The following is a 25,224-nucleotide window of genomic DNA, read 5'->3' on the forward strand; positions in this document are numbered from 1 at the left end:
CGGCAAACTGCAATCCACCTGTCCGGTATAATGTACATTGTATAATCCTCAAATGTTCTGGGCATCCAGTTGCGCCGGTTTCAGCGGATTTGTCACCCACTCCATCTTCGACAGAGGCCATACCCTGGCAATTATCTTCCCATTAATGAGACCCATGGGCACTGGACCGTAATTCCTCGAATCCCTAGACCAGGGAAGATTGTCGCCGGCGAGAAAGACATGACCTTCGGGGATCTGGACAAACACCACAAGTCAGCAATTGAATCCAATCAGAGACATGACATATAACCCACCTGAATCATATTCCCCTCCTTGCCAATATCCGTACTAAGCGGCTTATCTTGACAGACAAAATCCCCAGGCATGCCCACTACCCGCTTGGCCACATGCACGCCTTGAAAGTTCGGATGACCATATCGCACGACATCTCCGACCTCAATTCCTTTGCCATTACGGTGCATGCGTGATATCAGGAGCCAGTCGCCTCGTACGTCGAAGGTAGGGTACATCGACGGGCCCTCGCTGAGCTGGATGGTTACCAGGTGCTCCCAGATCAGCGCGCAGGCGCAGAACGTGCTGGTGCCATTGAGCGCGAGCCGGCCAATGGTGCGCAGGTTGGCAGTCTTTAATACAGACCGGATTAAGTGCTCCATCTGTGGTGAATTGGAAGCATGGTATTTCTCAGATCGAGCTTCATCAACTATTCCGCGGTTAGTCGGAAATGGTCATGTGACCATATGGAGCCTTTAAAATACTTTTTTCGTTTTGCTCCGCCTTTTCCTCTTCTCCCACCATCAGTCAATGTGTCCTGTGTCTTAAACCAGCGATGCATTGAATGTCGCTGTCGCATTGGATCTTGGTATCCAGAAGCCTTCCAGCTACATCAGCTGCCTATTAATGTTTGGGTGCTGGGCTGAGAAGGACCTGGATTCTCAGTTCATGTCTCAATTATTCTGAGCATCTCCACAGATTGGAGATGCGCTTACAGTCGATAGCCTTTACATATACTATTCCCCTTACCCCCTACCCCTACCCAATCCCTTTCGGGATATTCGCTTCTCCAAATGCTAGAGCTTGCCGTCGCCGAAATACATAACCAGGACGAGCACGTGTGGACAATGAAGCAAGATGAACACAACCAGCCTATCAGATAGGTTGTCCCCCAGTGTGCCTCACTTTGACCCCATTTCATTATGGGACTGGGTTCTTGAGGCATGCGTAGCGGGGAGACATCTCAATTAGACAATTGATTATCATTTTTCGATTTCTCATGCTCTGTCAATTCTTTTTGTAGCCTTTGGACACTATCGACGAGATTTATCCCTGCGTCAATTAACTAAGGTGGCTTCTGACACAGTGATCAGCATCTAACAGCCATGTCAGTCCAAGTCCAAGCAAAGCCAATCAACAAGCATAATACGTACCCGGATGCTTTTCAACCGGCTCGATGCCCTCCCTCTTCTTCGCTTTCTGCCGATGATCCACCCCGTACTTCTTATTCCGATCCTCAAGCAACGAATCCAGGCCCGCGGGATGTGCCAACTTCACGCTCTCATCCGATACAAAGCTGCCCATCAACTGCGGCGGACCTAGAGGCACAGTGTCCCCACGGTCAATCTGCCAGAAATGATACGTCTTGCCATAGATAGGCGCAACATCCCGCATCTCCGCCGTCTCAGCAGCTTCCCATACAGCATCGGGCACGCCAGCCGGTGCTGGCATGATCAGCATCCCACTTTTGACCTCGAACTCGTGCGTGTGCCAGAGCTTACGCTCTTCGGTGGGAAGGGTCGCGAAAATGCGCGGCGAGACCATGTATTCCACGCCGATGAGGCGGGCGTTTGCCTTGGACGAGTCGTAGATCAGACATTGGCGCATATCTGGACGAGGTATTAGTGTTCAGCACATGGACCATTTGGTTGTATTGGCTGTAAATATGTTGTTACAGACCCTCTGTTAAGTGAGTGCAATAATGATTGGCCTCGACGCATCGGGTTGGATCGTTGGCGTAGTTGTGAAATGCATTGAGATGCGCGCAGATTTGTTTCACCGGCGTGAAGTCCTGGATCATCGAGGCTCCGCTCTCGAGGATTCGACTCTTCATGGTCCGTGAATCGCCTGGGAGTTCATTTCCGTCGCTGCAACAGCTCTTTTCGAAGTTTGACATTTTGCCGTATGTGCGTTGACTCCAAGGTTGTGTTTGCGAATTGTTGGTGAGTGTTTGCTACGAGAGACTTGAATTGACACAAACTGCAATTAATACTTGGATCATATAAATCCATGAGGCAAGTTCAAGTTTCTTGAATTGTTTCTTTAGCATTGACGTCACGATGATTGCTGACTTCCTATTTGGGACTATTCGCTATTCCAGCTACATTTATTCCATAGATATGGCTACTGGTATATAATTGGTGGAAATAAGAAAGCCATAGTACATTGTACTTCAAGCCCAACTTGCCCCATTGTGGTCAAGAGGATCAGTATAAACCATGGTTGTGCTGTAAATCCGGGATAAGGGGGTAAACTGTTTATTTCTACTTTTTTGGGGACTATGACTCAATCGAACTGCAAACAAGAGCTGAAAATCCTTCGCGACGTGTCTTACGCAGGATACCACGCAAGCCATGTTTGACTTTGATCTACGGGTCCCCGCCGACAGCCCATTGACCCCGATACGGCTAATAGACGTCTAGTTCTGAATCCGCCAAAAAAAAGAACCAGACTCTTACTTAAAATAAAATAATAATTTCTGTAATTAACTCAACTTCACTATTTGTAGGAATATCAAAAAGAAAATGCAAAGCTTGAAAGAAGATAAATTGTGGGGGTGGGAGTTATAGTGGGGTGGTGGGTCAAAAGTGTGAATAGCTTCAAAAGGATGGATCCCGAAGTAGAAAATAAAAAAAATGGCCCCAAGGATCTTCACAACAGCTAGGCTAGGGACAGTTTCCTCATCGGCTAGGACGCGCCTCGCTCAGGCTTTGAGGCATCAGGGAGCCCTCTTTTCAAGGTGGGGTTGGTGTACTCCCTGTCGTCAGCCCGTGACTCACAGTTCTTCAACCCGACCTAGCTGTGATCGAACGCGCAACCTAACATTACCCTGCCCGGGGCACTTCCCATCTGAGCTATGGGGGTTGGGGGTTGCTATGTCTGGACTTAAAGTTCCCTTTATGCTCACTTTCCGTATCGTTCCTTCCTTATATAGAACTCCAGGGACGCTCTTACCTTGTGGCAGTCCCTTCCTTCCTATTTCAGAATGAGTGCTGCCTTCCAAGAGGTGTCATATCTAGGTGCCTCCCTCGTGCATATGTATCGTGGATGTGACCGGGTCTACTTCCCATCTGAGCTATTGGGGGGGAAGGGGGAGGTTGGGACTTAAAGTTCCTTTTATGCTTATTTTCCTTATCGTTCCTTCCATGCTAAACCATGCAGGCCGTAGTCCAATATAAATCGTTGTACGGAGCATATTATATGTTTATACCGGATACCACCTCTTCTTCATACGGTGATATCACGTACTAGAGCGGTTGCGCTTCTGATATATTGGAATTAATTTGCCTCGATAGCTCAAGCGATAGTCTCCTTCTGCTGCAACAAGTCATAAGTCGGAGCCTTCCTCATATCAAAATTGCCCTGACCATCAAAACGGTGCTGATCTTTCTTCCGTTGGCAGTAAGCTATTGCTATATTGCGCACTATGCTCCACTCAAGCATGCTCGTGCCTAAAGCCTTGTTATCAACCTTGAGCGTTTCCAAAGCCTCCTTTACCCACGCGACACAATTCCACCCTGGCCGACCCTGTCGGACAGGCGTATTGCGCATAATCTCGGCTACATGATATCCATCCAATACCTTCCCGACCATGATACGAACAAGTAACATGCTAGTAGCGGCAAGTGAACACTCCAGCTCTTCGAAGTGCCACTCAGAGCCTCCGCCCAGCTTTGGACTCTCGTTCGCGTGGTAACAGAATCCTGTGCTATTCTCCGTTTCAACTTTGGGCCCTACAATCAGGGACCAATGGTACCTAGTCAAGATATATATTAATCTTACTGCCTGCAAGCTAAACAACATCATGGATGGTGATCTCACGTGTCTTCCTTGTCTGGCATCGTTGGTTTGCCTCCTCGTGCATGGAGAGCAACATATAACCGGTCTTTGTTAGAGGGCATTGCAAGTGACGTTAGCCGAGATGACGAGATATTCTGCTAATTTGGCTGATTATTGCTGAAGGGATGGTCGAAACGGGGGTCTTTCTGGATGGGCTTTATGGATGTCTTTATACTTTCGTGGCTCAATGCTCGCTACAAGCTTTAACCAATACTATAGCCGCTCCTGGATACGATGTGATGTGATTCGTGTTGCAGTAGATCTTCCGATACTCTTAAAATAGAACCGAGTTTTGGGCACTTTGCTCGGATAGGTCGTACGTTGAACCGAAAGGAAAAGGGGCCAATTGCATTTACAGAAATTCCAACCGAACAGCAAACCCCTGCTAGTAGGATTGGGCACACAAAAAATAGAATCGAAATAGGGGCCCTGGAGGGCTTGGAAGATGACGTAGGGGACCTGTCAGCTGACCCCGCCAACATGTGCTTGAGACTCCGCTCCAATGCTCCAAAGCAGGCGTGTCTATATCGAACTACATATGGACCTGGTCAAGCTTCGGACTCCAACTGGCAATCTCGAAGAAATAATCGATCTATCTGTTTCTGCGGACTTGGCCAAAAAACTAGGCATTAATTTGGCTGCTCACTTCGCCGAAATAGAGTAGCTTTGGTTTCTCCTATATCTGAGCAGACCACAGACAACTGTGGAATATCAGAAGAAAATGTGGGTAGGTTGTTCCCTCAGGCCCGTCTGCATCCATACCATACCTTGTTATGCCGGATGCCTTGGACACCTCATAGGTATGACTATACAATCCCGCCATAGTTAGTACAGATCATGGACAAGGAAGTATAGTCCCTGGGTTCTTGTCACCTGATCAAACAAACAGCCTCATCATATATATATCTGCAGTTCTGGAATGTTTCTCATGATTTGTATCTTACCTCTCTATCCTCACTTACCCAACGGCAACGTCTTGCCATTCCATCACCGCATCCAGCATCATGGATGTATTCCACTCCCAAGGTCTGCAATACCATAGTTTCAACCCTCCTGAGGATGATGACTTCTTCCATTCTATGCAGAGTGATCGCGTTACCTTCACAAACTCCTGTGTATCACTCACACGACCTGTGGACCTCCGATTCACCAAGAATATTAGAAAGCACCTCACCAAGAACTCGCTCTTGTTCGTGGTTATCTCCAGAACACCCGATCATATACTCTGTTATTCAGTCAATTCAGTCGGTCCCCGCAATCGGGAGCCCGAGCGCATCGGCGTAATGTTCTTGAAGTCTGCAAGTCCAGATATGGCTCACCACCGTTGTTCAGAATGCGGTATCGATATGAAGAAGCAATACCAAAGCCAATATGGTGGTTTGGCAATCAAGTGGATGCTTGACTGGGCATTCAGAAGTGCTAATCTGCACCGGGTGGAGTGCAATGTTTTCGGTTGGAACACTGGCATCGTGGAGATGTACAAGAGTGCTGGCTTTTTTGAGGAGGGAAAGAGAAGGGAGTGCTTGTTCAAGGACGATAAATGGTGGGACGAAGTGCATTTGGGGATTCTCAAGGAGTGGCAGCTAATCAGACAGTGAGAGGTCAACTGGTGGAAATTTACTACTATTGTTTCTGCGAGTATTCTAAGCCAAGTTCATGGCTATAGGCGCCAATATATGCCCTTCATTGATCCTGGTCAAGGGTCCACAGGCACTAAAACTGGCCCGCATCAAGAACCGAAGTCTACTCATCCAAGTTCTTCAAGTATCGATAAACCTCGACAAAACTGGCGAGCCATTCTTTCTCCATTTCATGGTGAGGGTCCCAGTGAAGGGCTTCTGGCCTCAGGTAACTTGTGTTGCTACCATATTTGAACATGGTAAAATAAGGTCCTTCTAAAGAAACTCGTTCACTTGCCCCACATGGTTCGGACCACGGAGTATTCGCTGTTCGAAGAAGATCGCCATCTTTGTTGGCTGCATTCCTCCATGCAAATTCAGCTTTTTGCGCTGCCGTCTCCGGAGGTGAGATATAGAATTTCGGCATTCCATCAATAACAATCCGGACCGAGTTGATGATAGAAGATGGGTGCGAACCGGCACCAGTTGAAGCAACTGTTTTGCTCGCCACAAGCTGATCACCTTCTGTGATACCATGCTTTTGCATCATCTGCAACAGTTGGTGCAAGGCCGAGTCGAACGGGACGATATTCAGAAAGTCATAACGGAAGTGTTCTGAACCGACGAACACGGCCGGGGTCCGCATGATTGCATCAGCGGAATGCCGAAATCTCGACACGATGTGTACTGTATTTGGCCGGACCTCCTGTGCCGGGTCCAGTGTGCGTTTTAGGATATCCGGATTTGCTTCCAGCATATCAGCAGTCCAGCGAAGCTCCGAAGCCTTCAACTGAAATAGATTGGCCTGTGCTTTCTGTATGTTATGCCAGCATTCCTTCAGCTGCTCGAAGGAATAGTCTCTCTTGAGATATCCAGATTGGTCGGAGTAATTAGGAGCACCGAACCGAGTCAGGTCTGTTTTGCACCAATGGATATTGAGCTCGTCACGAATGCGTTCCTTCATATTGGACAGGATATATCCGTACTGATAAGAATTGAGACAGAGGATATTCACGCCAAGATTGCTTGCCCCAAACCAGTCTTTTGGTACGAATGCCTTTCCCACTGCCGCGAATATATCTTTGTAGAAGTGGGCAGCGAATTTGGACTTGGCGAAAGTTTCTGGGTCGGGACCGAACATGCCGCGGCAGACTGGATGGGATAGGAGACAAGCATCTACTCGATCATTATCGTAGCATAGCAGCTTGAGGATGTCGCATACTCGCAGGTCATCGATGATGTGGTGAGCGAGTTCAGTGGGTATAGCCGCTATATTGCGGACTATGGAACTGGTTGATGTCTTTGGATTGCTCATTCTGTCACGTCTGTCGTTTTTGTGAATTTCAAAGGAGAGTTGAAGAAGATTACTTATAGGTAGAAAAGGATGTTGCGGAGCCGCACACGACAAAGCTACTTCGTGGGGGCCAAAAGCACCTGCCCGCACGAAGGCACTGAGTCATTTCCGTTGACTCATCGTAAGCTTCTATCGATATATTTATCTATGTCCTTCTACTCTGTTCTGCATCTTGTTCTCGAAAATAAAAAAGAAAGAAAGAAAGAAAGAAATCGTGAAGATGAAGGAAGAGGCCCCAGGACTGCACCTGCCAGACGCAGAGACAATCGCACAGCGCCTGCGACAAGACCAACAAGCCTGCAGAGAGAGAAAAGTTCCTAGCAACCTAGCAATCCAACTATCTTCTGTTACAGACGATATGTTTGATGAAATAGCCTGGCAACTCACTCCAAACAGTGAGGTCTCGAAAGCATTGCGGTCGACTAGGTGCAACAGCATTATCAAAGGAATCAAGTCCTACCTTGGCCAATTGGAAGCGATGACTACATCTGAGGAACATACGTCCATGGATAGTATGCATGTCCCTACATCACATGAGCTGGAAATGACCCTCAAAGTGCTGGACTATCTTCAAACGCACAAAGTGGTTCCTCCAACAGACCCTTTATCTGAGGCTATTCTAGCCTTGCGGGGTCAGCTCTCCATGGATGACAGCACTCGATATACACAACACGAACAATTCCAGCGAAGTGGCGCACCAAGACCATCAAATCTGAAGAAGAGATGCTACATCTGCCGGTACCGCTTCTCGCCCAATGATTCCCACGAACTATACCCGGCACTATGTCGCCAATGCGGCATGTTTAATATCGGCTGCTCGAATCTCTCCCTACCAGAACAACTAGACCTCACTGGTAAAATTGCACTTGTCACGGGAGGGAGAATAAACCTGGGTTACTTCACTGCGTTGAGACTCCTCCGCTGTGGGGCCAAAGTCATCGTATCCTCACGGTATCCAGCCGATGCCGCAGTCCGATATTCCACCGAGCCAGACTTCGCTCAATGGGAGAAACGACTGAAAGTTGTCGGTGCAGACTTCAGAACAGCAAATGATGCTTTCAGGCTGGTACATATTGTCAAGCAATTACTCTGTGCTTGGGATGGCGAAACTCCATCTGATACACCACAGTCACTGGATATACTTATCAACAACGCCGCGCAAACCCTCACAGATCCAATCAAAGGAGAGGTGAAAGCCATTTCCAGAGAGGACCATCTAAAAGATCATCCGCAGGCTGTGGCTCTACTCGCAGAATCCGAGAACAACAGATACACTGCTCGCGTAAGAGGAGGACAACAAGCAACCTGGATCCCACGCATTACGGACGAAGCCCAGCCTCAAATTGAAGATGCAAGCAATACCCAATCCACAAACCAAATAGCTACAAAAGGCCTCCGAACACCAGCCGACAATGGAGATGAAGAGCCTTCAAAATCATCCTGGGTCCAATCCCTCCACGAAATCCCTTACTCAGATCTAATAAGCGCCCACTCCGTCAACGCCTTCGTACCTCTAATCCTCTGCCGCGAACTCCTCCCAGTGATGGGAGCTTCACGCTCCTCCCCCTCCTCCTCCTCCCTCTCCACACCAGCAGGATACATTATAAACGTCTCATCCCGCGAAGGAATACTGGAAGATACACCGCAATCACGAAGCAAAGCCGGACATCACGTACACACGAATATGTCCAAGGCAGCGATCAACATGATAACAGAGACAGAAGCACAAGCTGCGTGGAAGGGACGGCGTGTTGCTATGAATTCTGTTGATCCGGGGTATATGAGTGCTGCGCCGGAGTGCCGGACTGTGGAAGGGTGTCCAATTGGATTTGCGGATGGTGCTGCAAGGGTACTGTGGCCTGTTGCTGTTGGGGAGGTCGAGGGAAGAGTCGTTTGGGGGAGGTTTTTGAAGCATTTTCGGGTCGGGCTTGCCATTACACAGAGAGGGTAGGTATTGATCTCAGGTCAGATGCTTTACATTCCCAGATCATCATCCTCGGATCATGGAATGGGCTTCACGTCGATGAGTATGTCGGACAAGACTACTACGGGATTTATCTTCTATGGACAATGGATTATGGTGGAATTGGATTCTGGCGACATCTCTTCCAGCTTCTGCACTAGAGAGAACCGCAGGGGGATGGGGTTTGCAAGGCTCTACTCAATGTATCTTGTGTACGGGCACCTACATGCGTATGGCCTGCTGTTTCCTTGATGTGGAATGCGTTTGATGATATAACTGTTATTCCAGTCCATGGATGCCCATGCGTCCCGTGAAGCCTTCTAGCTCTTGAGATACCGGTTGTAAGGAAAACGGAGGTTGGCTGTTGAGATTATTTGGTCTCGATAGAATGGAAAGACGTAGACGTCGAGAAGTCAAGCCCAATTCTAGCTATCTGGAAAGGGACAGAAAAACATCATTTTTCGTTGTCAAGCAGTTCCAAGTCGTATCAAATTGGTTCTTTGTCTGAATTTTTAGCCATATTATGACAGAGTCTAATCAAGCATCCTTCAAGGTCGCAGCAAAGTCATTGAAAAGGACCTGTAGTCGTTGACCCTCTTCATCCGCAACTTGACTATGGGTTTTGGCACTCCCAATTGGGTGATAGGGGAATGGCCTAAGGCGAGAGTTAGCACCGAGCCCGTAGTAGGGAAATTAGAGAGGACAGACCCATATTCTGGCACAAAAACAATTCTTGTGGTTGCTCCATCTTTGGCCCGCGAACGGATAACGCTTTTCCAAGTCCTCTCGAAGCACTCTTTCTCTTCCTTGAAGACTGGGTTTGTAGGTTCGGGGCATTGTGAAGCCTGGGTCGTTCCGATTCTTGCGTGGATATGGTAAACCTAGCCCAGTATTAAAATCATATGACCTGGAAGTGGGTGTGTGTTCCTTACATGTGGTATAATTGCGTCCATCATGGCTTTATCACCCTCGCTGACGTCCAGCACTCTTTCACATCCAACCATCCAGTGAGAGAAGTCGGCCGTAATCCGAAGTCTAGGGTAATGTCAGCACTTTGTCCAGTCGTTCGAATGATGTAGGGTAAGGTTTTCATACTCGGGGACAGCCTCCAAAATGCGCCGTGTTGCATACGGCGTGAAGAGCGATCGGTTTCTGTGCGTCTCGTGGTAGATACGGCCAGATATTCCAAGCTCGCTGTCAATCTGGAGAGTCCCTTTATAGAATTTAATCGACTCTTCGACGTCCCAAAGGTCTCTTTAACTAAGTGTCAGATAGAACACTCAGCCAACAGGCCATACAGTTGTCACTTACTCGCCTGATTGGAAGTTTATAGTCGATGGATTCAATTGCTGAACGGATTCGAGCAGGCGTCGATAATTTTGCAAATGGTGGTCTGCTTTGGTGCCAGCCGGGCGAGGTCCGACATACATAAACCAAGACGAGTGTATCCTTTGAATCAAATCAGCAGGTTACTCTTTTCCTTTGCTATGTATCACTGACATTAAACCAATCTCTAAGCCAGTCTGGTTGCATAGATCCCTGAGCCGGGGAAAGTCTCTACTTGGCTCAAGCGGATGAATGTCCACTTCGACACCACCTACCAAGAAGCGTAACATTAGTCCAACACATCCCAAATATGTATTCAAAACGTCGGAGAGCTTGAGCCTACTGTAACCTTGAGCTTTTAGTTCTGGAAACCATTGGGCCCAATGGTCCATGTTCGGACCAGGGGCAATCCCCCAGACAGATCGAAAACGGTCGATTTTCATAGTGTAGAGTAGATGGCGAATTGGGTGTATTGGAGAAGTTTCAATTGGCTTCAATTGAACTGGAGAAACCAGTTCATTTATGATTTCATGCAAGCTCAATGTATACTCCTCCTCATTGAAGGTCCCCACTACACCTAATAGGTGAGGTTCCCCGTCATAGTTCCAATGTGGGGCATCTGAGATAGTGCTGTCATTGGCTCTTTCCTTTACAGTGTCCCCACTGCCAAGGCTTGATTGGCCCAAAATGGTCACATTGCGGGGAAAAATACCATTCTAAGCATGAGATTCCCTCCTTCGATAGGGTGATGTCACATAATGCGGGGGATTGTACTCATTGTGTTGATCTTCATTTGATGAACGCGTTTCGTTTTAAGAGTATTACCATGTACTACGCGCATCTCTTCATTGGACTATATAAGACCTTGGTGATCGAGTACACCAACACAACGGTAACTGCAAGACACAGTCCTTTCTGAGTAAATTCCATGCCTGAGGTTAATTTTCTCGCCTTTTGATATGACTTCTTCCAGAGAGGAATTTTTGGCCTACACATCCACGACGCTGAACGCGATACAAATTCTGATCGATTGTTAGTACCAGCCAATTCTCCCACAGCATTGAATTCCGACCCCATAGACCTGTTTATAGCAAGGTGGGCGACTCCAGAAAGGGCAGCATTCCCCGTGCGAACTCAGTGCGGGGATAGGGTAGCTCCCCCTCATATCACTGTTTATTGTAAAAGGATGAATAGAGCTCCACGTTGAATTATTTGAGATGCATTGGCTGAACCGTGAGCTGCAAATTTCCTACAAATACTGAAATACCCCGCTGCCCCCCCGATCAAACTGCACGCAATTCAATCACTTCCGCGAAATCAGAATCGCAATGGCAACGACAACTATGAAAGCGCTGAACTATCTCGGGCCTTACCAGGTTCGGGTTGAAGATGTCGAGAAGCCGAAGATGGAGCATCCTGATGACATTATTGTAAAGGTGACTACGGTGAGTGATGTGAACACTCTGTTAACTTAACAATGAAACCCCAAACTAATTGGGTATCAAGGCTGCCATTTGCGGTTCGGACTTGCAGTAAGTTTTCCTCAAACATGCCCACCGCTTCTTTCTAGGAGGCTGACTGGGATACAGTATGTACGAAGGGAGGACAGCCGCTGAGCCCGGGATTACTTTTGGTATTACTTCTCGACTGGAAGACCCCAAAACTGTCAAAAGCGCTAACCCAGGCACAGGTCACGAGAACATGGGAATCGTGGAAGAACTGGGTGAGGGAGTTACTTTGTTGAAAAAAGGAGATCGTGTCGTCATGCCCTTCAATGTCGCCGATGGTCGGTGTCGAAACTGTGAGGAAGGGAGAACTGCATTCTGCACCGGTGTCAACCCTGGCTTTGCCGGCGGTGCATACGGTAAGAGCTAATGCTTGGGTTCTAATTATTTTGGGTTAACGAGTCCTAGGATACGTTGCAATGGGTCCCTACCGCGGAGGTACGGCTTCCAATAAAGGTTCATTGTCGATACGAGACCTCTAACACTTAATATAGGCCAGGCACAGTACATTCGCGTCCCATATGCCGACTTCAACGCTCTTAAGTTGCCCCCTGGTAAGGAGCATGAAGCAGACTTTGTTCTTCTAGCCGGTGAGTTTGATGCTTGTTCGTCTCTTTACGATCCCTCATACTAACGCAGACTTGTTAGATATCTTCCCAACCGGTACTACCAACCCTATTACCCCGAAGAGCGAACAGTATCCCGATTCTGACAATATCTATAGGCTGGCACGGTGTGGAAATTTCCGGATTCCAAGCAGGCGAGAGTATTGCAGTATTCGGTGCTGGTCCTGTCGGGCTGATGGCCGCATACTCCGCTGCTCTACGAGGAGCGTCTAACATTTACGTTGTTGATCGCGTTCCCGAGCGTCTGGAAGCCGCTAAGAACATCGGCGCTATTCCCATAGACTTCACCAAGGGAGACGCCGTCGATCAGATAATCAGTCACAACGGGGATATGGTTGATCGCTCGGTAGATGCCGTTGGATATCAGGCTGTTGACTCCAATGGTTCTGCAGAAAAGGCGAATATTGTTCTTGAGAACATGATTCGAGTGACTCGGGCTTGTGGTGGGATGGGAATTCCTGGATTATACGTTCCTAGGTTTGTGAACGAAGATCTTCTATTCTCGACAACTTACCTAACGATTCAATAGTGACCCTGGTGCAGCTGACGCTGCCACTGCGAATGGAATGATCAGTCTGAGCTTTGGAAAGTTGTTTGAAAAGGTATCTAAATGTCCTCTCTACTGTTTTACTAGACCTAACCTTTTGTAGGGTCTTTCCCTTGGTACTGGACAGTGTAATGTCAAGGCCTATAACCGATACCTTCGAGACATGATTATTGCCGGCAAAGCAAAGCCCAGCTTTGTGATTTCGCATGAGATTGCCCTCGCAGATGCTGAGACCGCTTATGAGAAATTCGACAAAAGGGAGGATGGGTACACAAAAGTGATTATTCATCCAAATGGTGGGTTTTGATAAGCCACCTGGAAGTCTGGAGGTAGTAGATCACTTTGAAAGGGGCGCTTGCATGTTCACAAATAACTAGAACACACGAAATATCGACCAATGACACTAAGATTCTTATTTATCTGTGCCAGAATACATCTGTTTGAATAAACCTTCTCTAGCAAGAAGATTTGTGGAGTATTAAACTGTCAAACTCAACTAGACATCCAACATCCGATACTGCAATTCGATCAAGATCTATGATCGTGTTAAGCTGTCCAACAGTTAGCTCGCTCTTAAACAGACGGAACTGGGAACATACTCTATGCGCGATGCTGAAAGCAGTACAGTCATAGAAAGCATCTCTCATGACTCTCTGCACTTGAAGGCCAGGCTCAAGATTGAAAAAATCCGAACTCCCAATGATCTTTCGACACTCGGTCAAAAAGAGCCGATTCAGCCACCAGACAAAGCTCAGATTAAGAATGCCATATGTTGCCTGGACAGTGAAATACCTGTAGCGCCATCACCCATGCACGTCGGGGCGCCAGGACCCCTGTCAGTGATCAACGGTTACTACCAGCCAGATGAATTTATGGCCTTGGAGGTATCGAATTCCATTATTATCCAAGTCATAAGTTCTTTCCTCTTACTTTATCCAATCTTAATTACATGCAACTCGAAGCCAATCCACACGATATAATGGCTCCTATCGCTTTCCATCTGATCTTTCAGACTGTTTGTTCCAGGGCTGATGCTCACAACGCGCTGTCTTTCAGTCTAGATGCAGGTATAGGTGCGTGATCAGCGTGACAGGATGATATCAACAACACTACAGAGGACACGTTGATTCATCGACAGTGTCAGCCCTAATCGAAGGTCTTTGAGAACCCAAGCTGGGCAGACAATGATGCTGTTTCCATTCATAACAGAGATATGCCCCTGTCTAGTAATAGTCTTTTCCTTTGGATAGAGCAGTCACCGAGTCTTTGGTTCCAAATGCCGCACGCTTATACTGCTCAGAGCCCTCAATCTCCCCAAATCGTAACTTGGTCTGACCAACCTCCTTGTCCAACCCGAAGGACCCCAGACAGTGTCCGTCGGCCAAATTGTCCAACTCGGGATTTCTTGTCGTCAGCAGCATGTTGGAAAAGGAGACGCTCTGGGAAACGCCATTCTCGTGTAAGGCAAGGAATCCGATGACAACACATGCAGCGGTGACACCCAGCGCAGTCATATAAACCGCCAGCAAGTTTCGACTGTCGTAGGTGTAGAAGTTCTTAGGTGAGGAGCTTGTCACGGATACACTGGTGTTCGCGGCATTGAGACTGAGAAGGCTGTAGGTGAAGTTGTGCGAGAGGTCTTCTATTGCTTGGGCCAATGTTTTATTCCGACAAAGAGCAGTTGATTCTTCACCTGCAATGCCCAGAGTTTGGTAATCGGTACTATTCCACAGCTCTGGGCATGAGAAAAGCCCGGTTTGCGTTATCGACATTGTCGTGAATTGCATGCTGGAGGGTAAGAAGCTGCTCAGTTGTGAGGAAGCGCTGACAGCGAGCGTACGCTGTATCAGGCTAGAGAATAGTATGTGCATCACATAGTAGCCTCCATTAACTGTTGGCTCTTGGCGTTGAAGCGTAACCTGAGAGCCAGCATCTGAGCTCCAATTGGCAGGAGCCACGAGCTCCGTTGATACAGGTATCAGGGTCCGGATACCGTTGGTAAAGTTCTGGCCTAACACGTAGGAGGTATTCCAGAGCTGACAGACAAGCTCGGTCGGTTGTGTGGCGTTGTCGTTCCACACAGGGTTCCCACCTGCGGCGTACACGGAAAAGGGTGTTGTTCATGGCCCTAGGAGCAGTCCCTGAGTACACCACTCTAGTGAGGTTGGTTGAATTTCCAATCTCGTGTTCCCATAGTTTCTGCAACGAACTGTACTGAGCCAGACCCACACCATCACTAAAATTCATGCCTTGCATCTCCACGACAGCTTCACTCAATTTTTGGCACTTGTATGAAGGGCCCCAAAACTCCAGAGTGTAGGATGAGTTAGGGAAAGGTGCAGGGACCGAGAGCACTTCGGCAGATGAAGAAGTAGCTGTAAACAGGCGGGTGATGTCGGGCGAGGGTGATGCAATAAACCCAGACCCTCCCCATGTTACCCAAGGACGCCAAAAGGATTCAGTGAAGTTAACAGTCGGAACATGCAGCTGGGTGACATTGGTGGTTGTCAGGAGACGGATGGATAAGGTAGAAGGTGTAACAACAGCCGCTAATGGGATAAGCCTGGTTTGACGGTGAATAATCGTCCACCCAGAAGAAGACCTTATACGCACCATGAGATGATTGCGAGTAGTATGAGGGTTTTTGCGTACATCCAGAGATCGGGGATGAGAAAAGAATTTGGATTGGTAAGGATGTTAAACATGCCATCAATCGCGCTCAGCTTCACAAACTTCCGGCGGAGAGTGGCCCATATCTGTTGTGACGCTGCGATTCCAACAGCCGATGACAGAAAGGTCTTGTTTAGAAAGGCAAAGCCAGTTCCAATTCGAATTGCCCACGTTTGCTGGTCGACCGAGTTGACGAGGGTGTTGTCGAGACTGCTGTAGTAGAAGTGATGGCCCACCGAGATCATCGCACCACAAACGACAGACACAACCATCAGGGTGGGACACTGCCATCCGAAGCCCCAGGCGGCCGGACTATTCCCATGTCTTTGAGGAGAGGCATACGTTGTTTCGTTAGGTGCTTTCTGCTCGGGAGTATGATGGTCGGGACTCTGAAGAAGGCCAGCGCCATGCTCGACGCTATCGCCATTTGATGTTGGCATACTGATAGAGTATTTAACTGGCATGAGCGATTCCGGCTTCTGGGAACCTTCTGCCAGTACTTATTATTGTGCATGCTGAACACAAGGCTGGAAAATGGCATCTCATTACTCTTCTGGGGTTCGGGCTTATCCACTTCTGTTCCAGGCTAAAGCGTGGTATTTCTTCGGTGCGTCTCCGCAACGCCGAATCCACCTATCAGTGATGACTTTGGGCTGGACAGCTGAACATATTAACGCTTTCATCTCCCGTTGATCCACTTTTACGAAGTGCAGGAGACTAAGTTGCTCAGCCTCAGCCACCAACGAGATACAAAATCAGCGTTTGGCAGGTGTCACGGCCATGGAGAGTCCTTGGGACGCTAGTCGGGCCTTAACTTTGTTTGTTGGCTCTATTCTTATCTCCGCCCTTTTGGTCTCATGCATTGAGGATGAAGTATCACGATGATACTCGTCAGAAATGAGAAAGATCATATTCTAATCTCTCCCGGTAATTCTCGCGCACTTAAGTGCTTACATAAGAATAAATAACCCGTGGACTGCTAGGCCGAAAATATCAACGGAACATTCGTTTGACCCTGCGGCGGTTGATATGCTTGAGCAACAGCACCTCGCACTCTTCCCAGGTCCGCAGGTTTTTTACCAGACATCTACCCAGCTATCGAATTGGAATTTTGGATTTGGTTTGTTTTCCTTTGCTCCGCGTGATCGAAGCTCCACGGCGAAAATGTGTCGAGATTTCGCCCTATCCAGTTCTCGTTGTTTATGCTGAAATTCAGGTTCACTATGATGAACATGACGTCTGGATAGTCCTTGGCAGTTGGAATAACTCGGCGCAAGGATCGACTATGAATCGGTCTTTTGATATTTCCTCCATATCCTCTTTAAGGCAGAAGAGAAACACTTCCGTATGGACGCCTCCCTTATACGGAATGATCATCTAATTCTGCCACTCCAAGTGCATTAGGATAGTGAAGCCCACTATAAAGGCTTTCGACAACCAGAAATGCTCGGTATGGGAAACTGGGACTTTAAGAGGAGACGGTAGTTCATCGGCTCCCATGCTTCAAGTTCGGCGTCCTACTTGGGGGGAAGGAGCTTGTTTCGCTCGATAACTTCGTCGAAAGTCTCTCTACTTCCTGGTCGGTGACCTGCGAAGGCGCAATTCGTTTTGATTTGGGGATAGCAGAGATGGCTTGCTCGTGGGTATAGCACTGGTACTTGGGCTCGACTGGGCCCTCGTTCACTCCCATAATAGTGGGCCAGTACAAGGAATCGGTTGCACAAAGTTCAAGTCTCAGCTGTCGAAACCATGAATGGTAATTGTGTCTTCCCTCGAGCTTTGCGTCGATACCGGAAGTCCGTGGCGTCTCGGTCGATGTCATTTTGGAAAATGAGGTGGTCCTGTGTGGCCCATATGGTAAAAAAAAGAGTGAGACAAGAGGATATCAAGCTCGAGGCTTTCAAAACGACTGTCAGTTAGATCAAGTATCAATCCGAAGCAGAGAATCCCCGATCTTCATACCGTATGACGTTTGTAACCACCGAGCATCATAACTAATAACCTAGAGGCTGGAACACGATGCAGACTCCACTGATATTCGTGAGCTCTCAATAAGATATGGGATGATAAAGTAAGTAAGGTGAGGTAAGCTGGTGAAGTGAAATGATGAAGTGACCGTCTTATGAGATAAGAGACTAATGGGTTCACGTAGGTATGTGACGATGGTCGAGGGGATCATCCGCGTCAGTCTCATGTCTGCCGTGAGCCTTGGCTTTAGCAGCATATTCCAGACTCCTACATTCAACAAGTGCATCTTGTTCAATGTCTCTAACCTCTTCAAGAAGTGGCTTTAACTAGGGAAACGTTATTTGCGGTTATCTCATAACAGAACTATTGAGAATATTAGCGCGTGGAAAATAGAATGCCTCCTATCTTATATATGGTATCTCCCGGGAGATCTTCTTGAGGCCACATGCTACCAGGTAGATGGAGGATGAAGAAGAAGAAGAAGAAGAAGAAGAAGAAGAAGAAGAAGATGGACAAAGGAAAGAAAGCGAAGCCTTCTCACGTACGTCTCTCATGCCAAACGGAGTGTTAGTGGACATTACCTTTCTACCTTCTCAGAGGTATGACGGCGAAGGGACTACTATGCGAGAAAGCCTGAGAGGGTTAAGACCCAGGGATCGGGAAGGAGGATGTAACAAAACATAGAGTCTTGGGCAGCTAAAGGGGGAAAAAACATCTGTCGTTCATGCACGAAACAGGTCTGTTGTTAGAACTGAGGCAAACAGGTGTCCCAACAGAAAAGTGACCAAAACACAAACACCTTGTCTAAACAATATCCCACCTCAACATCTCCGCAAAATCCTGCAAGCAACATCTAGAGGGGAGCGCGAAGGAGAAAGAGAGTTTCCGGATAGTCAGATGGCTCTTGATACGGCTCCTGAAACGTGGGTTGAGCCTTAAGACACAACCTGGCTGGCTCCTTATTGTTGGTTTTTTGCACGAGCCGTGAGCTGATAGCAGTAGAGGACCCGGCCGGTCGACCTGGTTGGTTGTCTATCTTTAAACCGGCACAAGCCCTGGAGAGGAGTCTATGTATGGTAGGTATTAAGAGTCCGTCCACGGGTGTGATGAAGCGCTAACTCTGTCATATGATAGAAAGGGCTCGGGCGTGGTAAATAGACGACGACCATTCGCCTTGGTCCCTTAACGAGATGTTACGAATAGCGCCCTTCCAACAGCCGGAAAGATGTTTGAAACGCTCGCTTCGGCGGCTATGGTATGTCCAGTCTATATATTGCCGGTCGGGTTCCCGTATGGCTATTGTGCAGGAGAAACTACTACTCGATAAACGGCACTGGTGTCAACGATGGAATCTCTTCCACCTTCCCCAACTTCTAGCGGTGCAACTACGGAACCAAACACCCCAGAGCCCGTCCAGCCTGACGTTGGCCGATTCGCAATGTTGATGCCCATGAATCAAATGGCAAGGTCGGCTATTGATGCAGCAGTCGACTCGGGCTCTGAGCACCACAAGAAGTTTATAAAGGAAACAGTATTCGACAATAGGCCAACAAGATACTTCGAACTGTCCCTGACTACGTTGCCTGAACGTGTTGATCTTGGATGGAGGATTGGCAGTGGTCGTCGAGACCTCAACAACGGCGGCGTGGACCTTCTCTTGTGCATAGAAGATGACAGGGGAAGGGGCTACCCCGGCTCAGATGAGGATCGGGTTGCCGGTATTCATGCTCGTTTCAGCTGGCTCAAGGGAGCCGGTGGGTTCTTTCTCATCGCTGACAATAAGAGGAGAAAGAAGGTCATGATGAATGGTGAGATATTCAGGACTGACAAACGCCTAATTCAGCATAGGAATACCATCATGATTGGGGAGTGCGTTTTCTTTTTGCGATATGAAGCCCTGTCTGCCGAAGAAGACGAACAATTCCAGGTTGAATTAACCAAACATTTCCGTGAACATTACAAGACTCACAGTCCCCTGGCATTGCCCATTCCAAGGGAATTTGATATGCACTTCGGGGATTGGATCGTACAGCATCCGATTTCGAAAATCGCCTTCGGCGTCGTCTACATGGTTGTCAATATCCAGACAGGACAACCAGCGGCGGCGAGACAGATTTCCAAGTCGAGGAGAAACGCAGCTGCTGTGGAACAAGTGTTGGAAATGACTCGGCGTATCTCCGGGTTGAGTCACGTTAGTTCTCAATTTCCTACAGGTCATTCCTGTGCGTCTAACTATGAAAGCTAGCGACGACTCTCAACCACTCTCCAGTGGTATCACCGACTAGGCCAGACCAAGGCTCAAACGGTAAGTCAAATACACTTCTCCACCCATGCCTTATCTCACGCAACTAGGCCCGGATCGGATCTTGTTTCAATCAATGCTTGAAGCCTACCTTGGACGTTATTCTGCATGAATACATCCTCATATCACCTCTGGTGAACACAACTTTTCGCTCATTGTATGCGTCAAACGTATCAGCCGAAGACAGAGTCGCTTGTTTCGCTCAGCTTCTAGAGGCGATCGATTTTCTTCACCGACATGGCATCTGGCACAGGGACGTGAACCCAGACAGCGTCTTAGTGAGAAGCTACGATCCCCCGGATGTAATGCTGACTGGTTTCGGATGCGCATCTGACGCCACGGACATTCCCTACGATGGCGCAGGCACCGAACAGTATCGTGCACCCGAGCAGGTCGAGGGAAAAACCCATGGTCGAGCCGTTGACTATTGGGGCTGTGGTATAATCGGGTTGGAGCTGATTCTAAAGAGACCGATTGAGTCGAGGATCGTGCCCGGCCTTGGCCTCCCGTATTACCAAAAGGTTCTTGAGGATTTACAAGACTGGCCGTTAGCCAGATGTTCCCGAAAGATGCTAGAGGAATCCCCGGGTTCACGCATGACGGCTATTGATGCTTTGCTAGACCTTAGGAATCCCAAGACTGGTGGTGCCCGGATTGACCCCGAAGTCCGATGCCACCCTCCCGAGCGCATTTTTACCAATGATGTCGACTTCGAAGTTCATTCGGACAATGGGGCTGCCGATCTGATGGCCGACGTCGTTGCAATTGACGAGAGCTCTGTCGTCGACGGCGTGACCGGCGATTCCCCTGCTCAAGTCGATAGCACAAATAGCTTCGCACGGAGCTCTTCCATCGACCTAGTCGAGCCGCGGTCGGATAACGACGGTCATGCTCATGTTAACGAAAGCGTTGTCGGCATGACCGAGGATCAGTATACCACAGAATCGAACAAGAGGAGAAAACTGATCCCATGCGAGATAGTTCAAAGAACCTCGGGACTGAATTTTGATTAGTTCGCCAATGTTGTCTCAAATATATATTTCCGTTGATCCTACTTCTTCTGTCGCACATTGATAATTTGGGAATTACGCCAAGGCGACTAACAATAAGATTCAGGAAATTAAACTCAGTCGCACGATCCCCTAAATGGGAAATTGTCTGACGTAGTTAGCATCTGCCCAGGTGAAGACAGACTTATATCGATATTAACAGAATTGGACTAGTTGTGTAAATCAATTATACCACCGTTGCCCAAACCTACGTACATTGTAGGACTCAAATCTGAGGGTCAAAAAAACCACAGCGCAACACCGCAACACCGCAAGCCCGCAAGACCAACAATTAGTGCGCAGCATTTCATCCACACCAAGACTCTGTACTCCACTCCACCCGTGATCTACGAGCAAAATGTAAAGTTCCAGTCTACTGCAATGGCCGGTGCCCGAAATCAATAATGTGCTCATCACTCTTGGTCACCTCTTAGTCTCCTCTTGTATCCACCACTTTGTCGCTGTTGGAGCGGGAAAGAAGCGGGAGAGGGACTATGTTGGACCATATGGCCGATATGGCAATGATACTCGTTTTAGTGGGGGTCGACTTGGTAAACTGGGGCTTTCGGGGGTCTGTTTCCACTATAATATCGTAGAGATTATTTTTTTCTCTTTAGGTTGGACCTTTTTTTGGGTGGTTTTGGGAATACGGGATTAACTATGGAGTTTGTATGGAGTATAATATACTACCACTTATTAAGTGTTGGTGTGTTGGTGTGTACAACATAGGTGCATATGTAGGGGAGGTGGAATGGAAAGCTGAAGTAATGTGGACTCGATGAAGATGCAGAGAGGGTGGAGAGAGGTACTCTGTACACACGGAAGCACTCTATATCACATCTTTGCCTCGGCATACAAAGTTGTGAAACGATAAAATTGCAGGTTTGTGCTCGTTGGAGAACGCGGTGAAGACAAGCGGATGTATATCTCCCCAGGCGCGGAGTCGGAGGAGTGCATGTGTGATAGGCAAGATTCTGATGTCTCAAAAGTCTTGACGCGAGCCCGGGCAATTACATTTCCTCATCTGGTCTAGTTTATTAAAACTATGGAGAGATGACTCCAGGGCTTGAGCCCCTCTTATCTGGTAGAATGGAAAAAGGCACTCCGTAGAATTGTCGAATTACAAGTGGGTATGCCGTGCTTACTCCGTACAGGTAATTGGTAATTGGTGTGGTCTAGGCAAATCTCTATCACAGACACATGATAACTGCCGAGTCAAGAGGATCAGAGTGATGGGACTGTGACCCCCGATATAACAAGAAATGGTGTGCCATCTCACTGCAGCTGTTGCATATACCCCTGCTATCAGCTGCACCGGGCTTCTTCGAGACAGCTTGGTGTCTTTCAAGGTATAAGCTAGACATGTTGACTGTTGGACGATTATAAATATAGTAATACCCAGCCTATCGAATAGTAAATACAACATATAGAGTACGGAGTAGTCAGTAGTTAATGGGGCTACGTAGTATACGAGGGGCAGCCCCTCATCAGCCCCTGCATGTATACGGAGGACGGAGTGCAGTATGGATCCCCAAATGATCTCTTTGACCTTCCCTTGTTGGGAACGAGATCAACGTACTAAGGAGGTCAGCACCTGAGTTATGAAAAAGGGCCAAGAATGTGGAACGGGTTACCGAGGAGAAACGGAAAAACGTCCAAGGTTTTGGAGTAATTTCCATCGAGGAACGTGATTGGTCCAACCTCTTTTGAGGAGAACCACGTTGGCTTGACCGCTAGGCGCCGTCATTGTCTTTTGACTCACACCTTTTTCTGCTTTTTGACTTCAGAATGTCACTGCACTTGGACCTTGCGTGGGGAACATATCCGAGGATGACCGCATTTATGATACGGTATACACATTGACTTTCGAATCTGAAGAGTCAAAGGGTGACGAAAAATAGCCGTGAGGCTGCAGCCTTCATCGTCCATCGTGCATTAGACCTTACGTGTCTGTATATCCCCAGCCTTGGAGGTGCTGTGTCACAGGACAAGGTCTAGACTGGGATTAAAACAGCTTTTGCAAATCGCCCAGTTCTCTGAAGCAGCTGATTCTAATATTGCAGCCTATCGGGAGGCGGCAGTGAGTTTCAACCCTTTGAAGACATTTCGTGTCGGAAGATAATCCCAACGATCGTCGAGTCCTAAGATGGGTCCCGCCAATAATGCTGACCAACATCCGGTTTAGGGGATGCCTACGGAGGAGGTAGCGACCGAGCGACCGAGGCGACAAACAAGACTTTTATTTTTATTTTTTTTGTTTGTTAGTCCTCGTCCTAGTCCATCCACTATGTACTTATCCCTGTTGAATCCCATCACATTTCACATCTCAGCCCCAAAACAAGAACAAAGGAGAAACGCACGGGGACCAGGGTGACCAGGACACCTGCATCCGATGCTACACCGTAAGGAGCTGATGACATGGCGCTAAAGCAAGCCAAATTGACCTGGCCCGCAGCTCCCGCTGCATTCTTTGGGGCTAAGTAGAGGAACCGGGCAATCATAAACGAGACCTGGAACGTCTGGAAGGATGAAGGAAGCTGAGATCGGCCCCCTCCTGTGCCCCAATAGTGGAGCGGTGGATGTGGATTCGTGAAAATGGAAAGGTTCATCAGTGCTCCCTGAGTGGATATCTAATACGCGCCCTTTCGGAAGTTACTGAGCGAAAACGAGCCTGATTTGTTGGAGATCTATTGTGCTCTCGGACGTGACCGCTGATTGCTTTACAGCGTATCTCTCCGTGTCTATTTATTGATTAGTACGGAGTACTCCATACTAGTTTCACTCTAAGTAGATTATATTGAAAACTAAACATGGTACTGGGCCCCTCGGATCTTGCCCGGCATGCTGTTGGGAATCTCTCGTATTTAATACTCCTCTGGGCGGAGTACTCCGTACATCGTACAACATGAGCTGAATCCTGCGGATATGCCTATGTTCAAGGGGTTAGTTAGACCAGAGCTAGTGAAATCCCCAATGTTGTGCCGCTGTTACGGTGTGCTCAGTGCATACCGTGGACGATCGGCATTTTGTTCAGGTTGTGTCAGCGGTTCCACTACGGAGTCCTACGGAGAACTCTGATCAAGACAAATCAGACACATCTGGCCTTCTGGAAAGTTGTCTCCAATTATTTTTTCATTTTGCTACTCTTTTTATGGTGCAGGAAGTGGGTCTTCAAATGCGTTGCGCTACGGGCTTGGATGCCGCGTGATGGGCTTGATGTGTCTTGCATCGAGATCGGTTCTTTGTAGGCTGGTGATCTCATATGTTGCACTTCAATAATGCTAATAATATGTGTTCCTTGATCTTCTAAGGGATACATTGCAATTTAAATTGTAATTTCCAAAATCCTGGAATCCTGCAATCTAGAGAGGAAATTAGAAGTAACCGCCCCTGACCAAAGTGACCCAGGTGTCGGGTATTGGCCTGTTTTTGGCTTTGGCAGAGCCCTAAGCACGATCAGATCCACCTGGCCACGTTGTGAATGGCTCGACTCCTTTTTCTTACGGGTCTTGAATTTATTTCTTCTTTTTTATGTGGCTCCATCCATTTTAGTTCCACATCAGTTCAAGACGCCAAGTTCTAGATATTGGCGCCAATCTTAGACTTGGGACTGTTCTACCTGCAACCTGCCTATATTTGTACGGGGTACATTGAAAGCTGCAGGTGATATGGTGATATGATGATATGAAGACTGATCACATTTCTAGACATCTTCAAACGTCATTGGAAACCCCGTCGAATCCGAATTCAGAAGTCAAGCTCAACCGGAGGTTCAACCGTCTGGGATAGCCGAGCTTCCCGCTCAGAGCCCAATTTTTTTTTTTTTTTTTTTGAACTAGGCTTTCTAGCTTTCTAGATTGCGTACCATGTTGTATTCCCATTTTGGTGGCGTCTGCGATGGATTCCTGCGCCACGCTGCCGATGAAACAGAAACAGGCCCACAAACGTCGAATCGATACGCTACGTATTAGCTATATTTTAGTTGGCGCCCACCCCTCTTTTTCCTTCTCAGGTGATACTAGAGAATGACCCTCCAAATGTTGATCCTGGAAAAATGCAGGTAGCCTACTCCGTAAACCTCGCATGGTCCAAGTTTCCTTTCGACTCAGCCAAGCCGACCTAAGTGGTTGGCCGCGAACCTGTGAAAGCCGAGTCGAGTAGTCTATTTCTGGGCTCGGAACATTT

The 25,224-nt window shown here is 47.9% G+C and overlaps 10 protein-coding genes across 10 annotated transcripts; 4 read left to right on the top strand and 6 right to left on the bottom strand.

Moving 5' to 3' along the window:
- Window positions 1-48: 48 nt before the first annotated feature.
- Window positions 49-2,167, bottom strand: N7489_001089 (Peptidase S26A signal peptidase I; the record flags this gene model as incomplete). Its single annotated transcript, XM_056706844.1, has 4 exons — window positions 49-234; window positions 294-700; window positions 1,425-1,880; window positions 1,951-2,167. 4 exons carry the CDS (start codon window positions 2,165-2,167, stop codon window positions 49-51), a joined length of 1,266 nt encoding a protein of 421 aa, XP_056571146.1.
- A 1,400-nt stretch (window positions 2,168-3,567) lies between these two features.
- N7489_001090 (uncharacterized protein) lies at window positions 3,568-4,172 on the bottom strand (the record flags this gene model as incomplete). The annotated part of the gene is made up of 2 exons (XM_056706845.1): window positions 3,568-4,027; window positions 4,093-4,172. 2 exons carry the CDS (start codon window positions 4,170-4,172, stop codon window positions 3,568-3,570), a joined length of 540 nt encoding a protein of 179 aa, XP_056571147.1.
- Window positions 4,173-5,114: 942 nt separating this feature from the next.
- On the top strand, window positions 5,115-5,708 carry N7489_001091 (GNAT family N-acetyltransferase; the record flags this gene model as incomplete). The annotated part of the gene is made up of 1 exon (XM_056706846.1): window positions 5,115-5,708. One exon carries the CDS (start codon window positions 5,115-5,117, stop codon window positions 5,706-5,708), a length of 594 nt encoding a protein of 197 aa, XP_056571148.1.
- Window positions 5,709-5,853: 145 nt separating this feature from the next.
- N7489_001092 (uncharacterized protein) lies at window positions 5,854-7,044 on the bottom strand (the record flags this gene model as incomplete). The annotated part of the gene is made up of 1 exon (XM_056706847.1): window positions 5,854-7,044. One exon carries the CDS (start codon window positions 7,042-7,044, stop codon window positions 5,854-5,856), a length of 1,191 nt encoding a protein of 396 aa, XP_056571149.1.
- Window positions 7,045-7,303: 259 nt separating this feature from the next.
- N7489_001093 (uncharacterized protein) lies at window positions 7,304-9,034 on the top strand (the record flags this gene model as incomplete). The annotated part of the gene is made up of 1 exon (XM_056706848.1): window positions 7,304-9,034. One exon carries the CDS (start codon window positions 7,304-7,306, stop codon window positions 9,032-9,034), a length of 1,731 nt encoding a protein of 576 aa, XP_056571150.1.
- Window positions 9,035-9,583: 549 nt separating this feature from the next.
- On the bottom strand, window positions 9,584-10,815 carry N7489_001094 (sugar phosphate isomerase/epimerase family protein; the record flags this gene model as incomplete). The annotated part of the gene is made up of 7 exons (XM_056706849.1): window positions 9,584-9,701; window positions 9,755-9,927; window positions 9,979-10,081; window positions 10,142-10,300; window positions 10,358-10,495; window positions 10,547-10,643; window positions 10,716-10,815. The coding sequence occupies 7 exons, from the start codon at window positions 10,813-10,815 to the stop codon at window positions 9,584-9,586; spliced, it is 888 nt and encodes a 295-aa protein (XP_056571151.1).
- An 885-nt stretch (window positions 10,816-11,700) lies between these two features.
- On the top strand, window positions 11,701-13,357 carry N7489_001095 (glutathione-independent formaldehyde dehydrogenase; the record flags this gene model as incomplete). Its single annotated transcript, XM_056706850.1, has 9 exons — window positions 11,701-11,817; window positions 11,879-11,904; window positions 11,962-12,236; window positions 12,286-12,315; window positions 12,372-12,467; window positions 12,526-12,540; window positions 12,602-12,980; window positions 13,033-13,105; window positions 13,154-13,357. 9 exons carry the CDS (start codon window positions 11,701-11,703, stop codon window positions 13,355-13,357), a joined length of 1,215 nt encoding a protein of 404 aa, XP_056571152.1.
- Window positions 13,358-14,273: 916 nt separating this feature from the next.
- Window positions 14,274-16,160, bottom strand: N7489_001096 (uncharacterized protein; the record flags this gene model as incomplete). The annotated part of the gene is given in 3 exon segments (XM_056706851.1): window positions 14,274-15,142; window positions 15,156-15,613; window positions 15,664-16,160. 3 exon segments carry the CDS (start codon window positions 16,158-16,160, stop codon window positions 14,274-14,276), a joined length of 1,824 nt encoding a protein of 607 aa, XP_056571153.1.
- A 1,046-nt stretch (window positions 16,161-17,206) lies between these two features.
- On the bottom strand, window positions 17,207-17,542 carry N7489_001097 (uncharacterized protein; the record flags this gene model as incomplete). Its single annotated transcript, XM_056706852.1, has 1 exon — window positions 17,207-17,542. The coding sequence occupies one exon, from the start codon at window positions 17,540-17,542 to the stop codon at window positions 17,207-17,209; it is 336 nt and encodes a 111-aa protein (XP_056571154.1).
- Window positions 17,543-19,033: 1,491 nt separating this feature from the next.
- N7489_001098 (uncharacterized protein) lies at window positions 19,034-21,003 on the top strand (the record flags this gene model as incomplete). Its single annotated transcript, XM_056706853.1, has 3 exons — window positions 19,034-19,879; window positions 19,934-19,993; window positions 20,041-21,003. The coding sequence occupies 3 exons, from the start codon at window positions 19,034-19,036 to the stop codon at window positions 21,001-21,003; spliced, it is 1,869 nt and encodes a 622-aa protein (XP_056571155.1).
- Between the last annotated feature and the right edge of the window lie 4,221 nt (window positions 21,004-25,224).

The sequence above is a fragment of the Penicillium chrysogenum genome (assembly GCF_028827035.1).
Source record: "Penicillium chrysogenum strain IBT 35668 chromosome Unknown utg000001l_segment0_segment0, whole genome shotgun sequence".
In the NCBI taxonomy this organism is placed as follows: domain Eukaryota; kingdom Fungi; phylum Ascomycota; class Eurotiomycetes; order Eurotiales; family Aspergillaceae; genus Penicillium; species Penicillium chrysogenum.